General features: G+C 61.5%; 1 protein-coding gene across 1 annotated transcript in view; it reads right to left on the minus strand.

Annotated features, from left to right (window-relative positions):
- Window positions 1-104: 104 nt before the first annotated feature.
- The window catches only part of LOC107324341 (sodium/potassium-transporting ATPase subunit alpha-2), a 9761-nt gene continuing 1142 nt past the window's right edge, over window positions 105-8723 (minus strand). Inside the window, exons 2-20 of the mRNA XM_015884286.2 lie at window positions 7140-7244; window positions 6994-7053; window positions 6339-6542; window positions 5949-6062; window positions 5564-5698; window positions 5251-5368; window positions 4887-5155; window positions 4435-4633; window positions 4165-4274; window positions 3696-3830; window positions 3211-3400; window positions 2753-2928; window positions 2543-2679; window positions 2045-2195; window positions 1694-1862; window positions 1454-1608; window positions 961-1084; window positions 534-679; window positions 105-368 (exon numbers count right to left, since the gene is read on the minus strand). Of these exons, the coding sequence (XP_015739772.1) occupies window positions 120-368; window positions 534-679; window positions 961-1084; window positions 1454-1608; window positions 1694-1862; window positions 2045-2195; window positions 2543-2679; window positions 2753-2928; window positions 3211-3400; window positions 3696-3830; window positions 4165-4274; window positions 4435-4633; window positions 4887-5155; window positions 5251-5368; window positions 5564-5698; window positions 5949-6062; window positions 6339-6542; window positions 6994-7053; window positions 7140-7244 (2946 nt within the window). The 3' untranslated portion in view covers window positions 105-119. The remainder of the gene's footprint in view (window positions 369-533; window positions 680-960; window positions 1085-1453; window positions 1609-1693; window positions 1863-2044; window positions 2196-2542; window positions 2680-2752; window positions 2929-3210; window positions 3401-3695; window positions 3831-4164; window positions 4275-4434; window positions 4634-4886; window positions 5156-5250; window positions 5369-5563; window positions 5699-5948; window positions 6063-6338; window positions 6543-6993; window positions 7054-7139; window positions 7245-8723) is intronic.

Raw genomic sequence — 8723 nt, forward strand, 5'->3', positions numbered from 1 at the left:
GGGGGGGAGCACTCATGGGGAGCTATGGGGTGGGGTGGGTCACCATAGGCAATAATTATGGGGTGGGGGGCACCCAATTTGATGATTATGGAGTGAGGTGGGGTATCCGTGGATGATCATTATGGGCTCCAGGTTGGGGGCACCCATGGGTGGCAATTATGGGATGGGGGGGGGGTACCCATAAGGGGGGTGGGGGGAAGGAGCAGCCATTGGGGGGGTCCTGGGGGGGGTCCCCACTTCATGCCCTGCTGGAACACGGAGTTGCGCCGCGTCTTGCAGATGATGAGGTCGGCCCATTGCACCACCACGATGCTGGCGAAAAACGCCGTGTGGCACGTGAACTCCACCACCTTGCGCTGCTCGTACGTCTGCGGGGCACACGCGTGTGCAAGGTGAGGGGGGGGAGCAGGGAGCAGGGCGGTGCTGCATGCAGTGCAATGGGAGCGTGCGACTGTGTGTGTGTGTGTGTGTGTGTGTGTGCAATACAGTGCAGTATGTACATGCAATGCAGTGCAGTGCAGTGCAGTGCTCACCCACTCCTGCCCATAGGAGTCCTCCAGGTCGTTGGTGGAGCGGTCGTCCCAGGCCAGTCGCACCCCCAGCAGCCGTGAGGGCAGGAATCCGTTCTCAGCCAGGATCACAAAGTACGTGAAGAATCCCCCCAGCGCCTGGATCATCCCTGTGTGCACAGACACTCGTGGGGTCCCAGTGTCACCAATGGGGATCCCAGTGTCACCACTGGGGGTCCCACTGCCACCCATGGGTGTCCTACTGCCACTGGTGGGCACCCCAGTGTCACCAGTAGGAAACCTGGAGTCATCAGTGGGTGTCCCAGTGCCACCAGTAACTCCCATTGACCACCAGTAGCCCCCATTGACCCTTAGTAGCACCCATTGACTCCCATTGACCACTAGTAGCACCCATTGACTCCCATTGACCCCCAGTAGCCCCGACACGCACCGATCTGCCCATAGGCCATGCTGATCAGCCTTTCATTCACCAGCTTGTCTGTTTTGGGATTTCTTGGCTGCCTCTTCATGATGTCACTCTCTGCTTGCTCATACGCCAGGGAGATGGCGGGGACCTGCGGGGGGAGCACCCTGTGTCACCCCATGGCACCCCATGGCACCCCATGCTGCCCTGTGTCACCCCATGGCACCTTGTGTCACCCCATGTCACCACATCACCCTGTGTCAAACCATGTCACACCATGGGACACGCTGCGGATCCACCTATGGGGCAGGTATGGAGCAGCTATGGGGCAGCTGACCATGTCGGTGCCCAGGTCAATGCAGTGGATGGTGACGGTGCTATGGGGCAGCTCAGGGGCAGCTGTGGGGGCCATGTTGGTGCCCAGGTCAATGCAAAGGATGGTGATGGTGCGAAGGGGCAGCCATGGGGCAGCTGTGGGGCAGCTATGGGGCAGCTGTGGGGCAGCTGTGGGGCAGCTGACCATGTCGGTGCCCAGGTCGATGCAGAGGATGGTGACGGTGCCGAGGGGCAGCGGGATGTTGGCGATGATGAAGAGCAGGAAGGGGGTGATCTCGGGGATGTTGCTGGTCAATGTGTAGGCGATGGATTTCTTCAGGTTGTCGAAGATGAGGCGCCCTATGGGGACACGGGGGGTGGTTGGGGGGCGGATGGGGGTCACCACGCGGCCATGGGGGACGTGGGGGCGGCCATGGGGGGTCACCTTCCTCGACGCCGGTGACGATGGAGGCGAAGTTATCATCCAGCAGAATCATGTCAGCTGCTTGCTTGGAGACATCTGAGCCAGCAATACCCATAGCAACACCAATGTCTGCCTTCTTCAGGGCTGGGGAATCATTCACACCATCACCTGTGACTGCTACAATGGCACCCTGAGGGGGCAGGGGGCAGGGGATCATGGGGGTCATGCAGGGGTAATGGGATGGATGGGGACAATATGGGGACAAGGGCACTATGGGACAGGGACACCACGGGATGGGGACACAATAGGATGGGGACACAATGGGATGGGGACACAGCGGGGACAGGGGCACCATGTGGGGCCATGGGGCACCTGGCGCTGGCAGCCCTCGACGATGATGAGTTTCTGCTGCGGGGACGTCCGCGCGAAGACGATCTCGGTGTGGTTGCGCAGGATCTCGTCCAGCTGCTCCGAGCTCATGTCCTTCAGGTCGGAGCCGTGCACCACGCACGCCTTGGCCTCCCTGTGTTAAGGATGTGGGACGTGGTAGGAAGGGTTGGGGGGGTGGGTTGATCTCAACAGCCTCCTCTGACCTTAATGACACCATGGTCCTATAATGGGCTGGGATCAGACTGGATGACTCCTCCAACCTGAATGATGCTATGAGCCCATTTAGGAACACGGTTAGTGGACACAGCGGTGGTGTTGGTTTGGTGGTTGGAATGGGTGGTCATAAAGGTCATTTCTAGCCCTAACAACACTATGATCCTATAACTCCATGAGTGGGGTGGGTTGATGGTCAGAATGGATGGCCCTAAAAACCTAACGATCCCATAAGCAGCCACGTGGATCCTAACCCCATCCACATACCGGGGGTTCACTTGGCTGACGGGGATGTTGAGCCGCGCCGCGATGTCCTCCACCGTCTCGTTGCCCTCCGAGATGATCCCGACCCCTTTGGCGATGGCTTTGGCCGTAATGGGGTGGTCCCCCGTCACCATAATCACCTGAAGGACGGGACCACCCCCATGAGCCCACAGATACTTGTGTGGTCAGCCGGGGGTGGGGTTGGGGTCTCACCTTGATCCCAGCGCTGCGGCATTTGCCGACGGCATCGGGGACAGCAGCGCGGGGGGGGTCGATCATGGACATGAGCCCCACGAAGCAGAGGTCGCTGGTGGGGAAGTTCACCTCGTCGGCGTCGAAGCGGAAACCCCGTGGGAACTTGTCGGGGGGCAGGTAGAGGTGGCAGAAACCTGGGGGGGCAGGGGGTGTCCATCCTACTCCCATGTCCCAATTCTTTGTGTCCCCATATCCCCCATGTCCCCATGTCCCTGTGTCCCCATGTCCCCCCCACCCTCCCTCCCCACGACACCACTCCCCCAGCACTCACTCCCCCAGCCCTCCCAGCTCCATGCAGGCATTCTGGAAGGCACCCAAAGAGCCTTATAACCCACCAAATCCCCCCACAACCACCCTAACCCCCCCCATAACCACCCCATAACATCCCCAAAGCCCCCCCAGGACCCTTCCCATACCCAGCACTCGCTCCCCCAGCCCCCCCAGCTCCAGGTATGCGTTCTGGAAGGCCTCCTTCATCTCCTCGTCCAGGGGCACCTCCTGGCCCTGCAGCAGGATGCGGGAGCAGCGCTCCAGGATGCGCTCGGGGGCCCCTTTCATCACCAGGATGTGTCCCTGCGGGTCCTCCTCCCGTTCGTGGATGGAGAGCTGTGGGGACGGCCACGTGCTGGCACCGACACCTCGGCTCCCCGATCCCTTTGGTCCCAAACCCTTGGAGCCCCAAACCCCAGGATCCCCAATCCCTTTGGTCTCCAACCCCTGGGTCCCCAATCCCTTTGGTCTCCAACCCTTGGGTCCCCAATCCCTCCAGTTCGTAATCCCACAGGTCCCCAGTCTCTTTGGTACCCGCTCCCCAAATCTTTCTGTCTCCAACCCCTTTGGCCCCCAGACCCCATCAGTCCCCACCCCGTGCTCCCACCCTGCATCCCCGCTGCGGCCCCACCTGGTACTTGTTGGTGGAGTTAAATGGGATTTCGGTGACTTTGGGGTTCTTGTCCCGCATCTTCTTGACGGATCCACATGAGAGCTGGATGCATTTCAGCAGCGCCGACTCGGACGCGTCGCCCGCGGTGTCACGCTGGGGGGGGGTGAGGTGACACATGGGGACACCGAGAGGTGGTGGGGATGTCACCCCAACCCTGGGGTGTGGTTGGGGCAGGGATGGGGGCAGGGATAGGGGTAGGGTTGCTTGGGTTTAGGGTTAGGGTTAGGGTGTGGGTTTGGGTTAGGATCAGGGTCAGGATTAGGGTTAGGGTTAAGGTTATAGGGTAAGGTTAAGGTCAAGGTTAGGTTGAGCTGGAGGCAAGGTTAGAATTAGGGTTTGGGTTAGGGTCTGGGTTTGGGTCTGGGTTTGGGTCGGGGTCAGGGCTGTGGTTACAGGGTCAGGGTTGGGGTCTGGGTTGGGCACTGACCTTGGAGATGGAGATGTTCTCCTGTCCTGGTTTGAAGACGGCGCGGTTGCAGAGCCCGGCAATGCGTGCCAGAGCAGCCCAGGTGGGAGAGCGCTTATCGAAGGTGGCACCTGGGGGACAATGTGTGTCACAGCCCGAGTGTCCTGGGGACACCCCATGGGGGTCTGGGGACCCACAGAGAGGAGCAGAGCACACCCCAGGGGTGGGGAATTCAGGGGTTGGATGAGGAGTGGAGCGATGGAGCCCCATGGGATGGAGGGCAGCACCCACCCGACTGATCCTCGGTGGTGTCGGCCTCGTGGATCTGGTTGTCGAACCACATGTGGGCCACCGTCATGCGGTTCTGGGTCAGGGTCCCGGTTTTGTCCGAGCAGATGGTGGAGGTGGAGCCCAACGTCTCCACCGCCTCCAGGTTCTTCACCAGGCAGTTCTTGCGCGCCATGCGCTTGGCCGTCAGCGTCAGGCACACCTGGAGGAACACATGGGGGTCAGAGGGAGCCCATGGGGCTGAGAGGGCACTCATGGGGCTCATAGGGCAGCTATGGGGCTCATAGGGCACCCATTAGTCTCATAGGGCACCTATGGGGTTTATAGGGCACACATGGGACTCATAGGGCACCCACTGATCTCACAGGGTGCCCATAAGAGGGCACCCACTGCTCCAAGCCCAGTGTAACCAGGTCCCAACCCGCCGACCCCGCTGCCCCATTGGTGGCTCTTACAGTGACGGTGGCCAGCAGCCCCTCGGGGACGTTGGCCACGATGATGCCGATGAGGAAGATGACGGCCTCCAGCCACGTGTAGCCCAGGATGAGGGACAGGATGAAGAAGGAGAGGCCGAGGAAGACGGCGACGCCGGTGATGAGGCGGATGAAGTGCTCGATCTCCATGGCGATGGGCGTCCGTCCCACCTCCAGCCCCGACGCCAGCGACGCGATGCGGCCCATCACCGTGCGGTCACCGGTGGAGATGACGATGCCGCGGGCGGTGCCTGAGGGAACCCATGGGGGGACATGGAGGGGCAATGGTGGCACCCACCCCCCAGGTGCCACTGGGGACGCGTGGTGCCCATCCATGGGGACTCACCTTCCACGCAGTTGGTGGAGAAGAAGCAGATGTTCCTGGTCTCCAAGGGGTTCTCGTGGGTGAAGTCACAGGAGCGGGGCTGTGGTTCTGATTCCCCTGTGAGTGAAGAATTGTCCACCTGGAAGGGACGAACAGCGGGGGGACGGGGGGGATGGGGTGACAGTAGGAAGGGGTGACAGTGGGTGTCACCTCAGCTGACCCCATGTCCCCAGGCCAGTCCCACAGCCCTGCCCAGCCACCACCCCACAGCACACCCTGTGCCCACCCCACCCCATCCCCATTTCCCATCCCGGTGCCAGCGCCCCCCGCCCACCTTGCAGCCGTGGGAGGAGATGATGCGCATGTCAGCAGGGACCCGATCTCCGCCCTTCACCTCCACCAGGTCGCCCACCACCACGTTCTCCGCGTTGATCTGGATCTTCTCTCCCTCGCGGATCACCAGGGCTTGCTGTGGGGGGGGGGGGCACCATCAGCTGCTGGGCACCCCTGGGGCCCCCCACCCAGCGTGGAGCAGGGACCCGGAGCTGCCCCCATAGCAGATATGGTGCCCAGCCCATGGTGGAACTGGTGCCCACCCTACCCTGGTCCTGGTACCCGTCCTATACCAGACCTGACACCCCCCCAGCCCGGTGCCCACCCCACACCCCCCCCATTCCCGATGCCCCACGTCCCAGCAGTGGTTACGTTTGTGGCCGTACCTGAGGCACCATGTTCTTGAAGGACTCCATGATCTTGGAGCTCTTGGCCTCTTGGTAGTAGGAGAAGCAGCCGGTGACGATGACGACAGCAGCCAGCACCACCCCCAGGTACAGCTGGGGACAGGCATGGGGACAACACGGTGACAACAGGGGACACTCCATGTCCCCCCCCCATCATACCCCCATCACGCCTATGTCCAAACAATGCCCCCATCCCATTGTTCCATGTCCCATTGTGCCTGTGCCATTCCCACATCCCTGTCCCCTTATGGTGTCAGTGTCCCCTATAATGCCCATGTCCCCACCTGTCCCTGCAGTACCGTGTCCCCATCCCCACACATCCCTGTGTCCCCATGTCCCCCTGTCCCCCATGTCCCCCCATCCCCTCACGTTGTCATTGGAGGGCTCATCCTCCATGGCGGCCTGGATGCCATAAGCCAGAAAACACAGAAGGGAACCAATCCACAACAGGAGTGAGAATCCTCCAAAGAGCTGCCGACAGAACTTGACCCATTCAGGAGTGGTGGGTGGAGGTGTAAGGGTATTTGGGCCATCACGAGCTAAAATCTCAGCTGCACGGGCATTGCTCAGCCCCTGTGGGGACATGGGGGGACATGGGACACAGGGAGACACGTGGGGACATGGGGGGACATGGGGGGACATGGGGGGGGGCATGGTACCATGGGGATGTGGGGATGCATGGGGACAGGTGGGGATGGGGACGTGGTACTGCTGAGACATGGGGACACGTGGGGATGTGGCACTGTGGGGATATGGGGATACATAGGGACACATGGGGTTGGGGATGGGGCACTGTGGGGATATGGGGATGTTACATAGGAACACATGGGGTTGGGGATGTGGATACATAGGGACACATGGGGTTGGGGATGGGGCACTGTGGGGATATGGGGATACATGGGGACACATGGGGTTGGGGCTGTGGATACATAGGGACACATGGGGTTGGGGCTGTGGCACTGTGGGGACATGGGGACACGTGGGGACCCTTGTGGGCAGGGCGGTGGCACACGGGGAATCTCACCCGGGACAGATCCACCTGGTACTTCCTCCCCAGCTCATCCAGGGACAACTTGTGGTCATCCTGCAGACAGACGGGACACACACCGGACGTCACCGCGTCCCCCCGTGTCCCCAACCCCCCCAAGCCCCCGTCTCCCCCATCCTCACCAGGTTGACCTCCTTCTTCAGCTCATCCAACTCCTTCTCCTTCTGCTTGCGCCGCCCTCCTCCATTCTCCGACGTGGTGGCAGCGGGGGAATATTCGCGGCCGTCCTGGGGGGGGGACACAGCGCGGGGACACCGTGGGGACGGCGGCGTGAGGGGACGCGGAGCGCGGCCACCGCGGGGTCATTATTACCATGGGCGTCATTACCATGGGCGTCATTACCATGGGCGTCATTACCATGGGCAGGGATGTCACCGCCAGCGACGGCGTCACCGTGGCCACCGGCATCATCGAGGGGGCAGGACGGCAGCGCGGGGAGCAGGCGTGGGGACGGGGGGGTCACCGGGGTCATGGGGGGGTCAGCAGGGCTATGGGGGGGGGCACCGGGGTCATGGGGGTCAGTAGGGTTAGGGGTTGTTCTATACTGGGGTGAAGGGGCGTCATTTGTGGTTCATTGGGATGGGCATTGGGGTCACCAGTGGGGTCGTTGGGGTGTATGGGGATGTAGGGTGGGTGCATTGGGGTGTCACCTAGGGCTATGGGGGTCATGTGGGTCACCAGGGTCCACATGGGTCATCAGTGGCGTCATGGCGTCACCAGGGTCATGGCGGGGCATCCCAGGCTATGGGGGGTATCTCCTGGTGGTTCATGGTGGGGGTCAGCTGGGGTCATGGGGTCTCATCGGGGTCGTGGGGTGTTCTATTTCCTGGCTATGAAGGGGGCGATGTCCGGCGGTCGTTTGGGGTCCGCTTGGGGTCAATTTTGGGGGGGTCATCAGGGGTTTTTGGGGGCAGCGTCACTGGGGTTCTATCTGGGGCGAACCAGGGTCATGTGGGGGTCACTTTGGGGTTATGGGATGTCTCTTGGGCTTCTTACTGGCGATCTATTGGTGGGCCTGTTGCAGTTCATCGCTTTGGTGGTTGTTGTGGGTATCCAGTGTTATTTGGGGGGGGTCAACTGGGCGTCATGGGTTGTCTACCCCCAGGGCCCACATGGGGGTGCTCACTATGGGTGTGCAGTCTACCTGGGGTCTACGAATTGTGGTACAACTAAGGTCACTGGGGTGAGGGGGGGTCACCAGGGTGGAGTCACCTAGGTGTCCTATGGGTGTTCATTAGGGTGTGTTTTAATTTTTGGGGCCATGGGGTGGGTCATAGGGGTGTATTATTGGGGTGCTATGGGGGGTCATTTTAGGGGTGTGTTATTGGTGGGGCATGGTGGTGGGTCCATGGGATCTATGGGTGGTGACAACCAAAATATAAATTGGGGGGCTCACGACGCTTTACCTATCGGGGGTCAGTCCCCGTGAAGCCACCAAAGACACCCCCCCCCCGCCGCCCATAAACGTGTCCCCTAAGTTGCCAGGGATGCCAGGTGCGGCAGGGGGGGGGCGGCAGCGTCCAGGACCTTGCCTTGTCTTCCGGACTGTGGGGGGCTTGGTCGTTGGTGAGGGGGTCGGGAAGGGGGACGGGCTCCCCTTCTGTTGTCACGCAATGGGGATTGAGGGGGGGGGGTCGGGGGTCACGCTGTGCTGGCTCAGTTGCCTATGGGACACGTCCATGTGGGTTGGCAGGAAGAAGGATATT

Source organism: Coturnix japonica, chromosome 25, assembly GCF_001577835.2.
Source record: "Coturnix japonica isolate 7356 chromosome 25, Coturnix japonica 2.1, whole genome shotgun sequence".
In the NCBI taxonomy this organism is placed as follows: domain Eukaryota; kingdom Metazoa; phylum Chordata; class Aves; order Galliformes; family Phasianidae; genus Coturnix; species Coturnix japonica.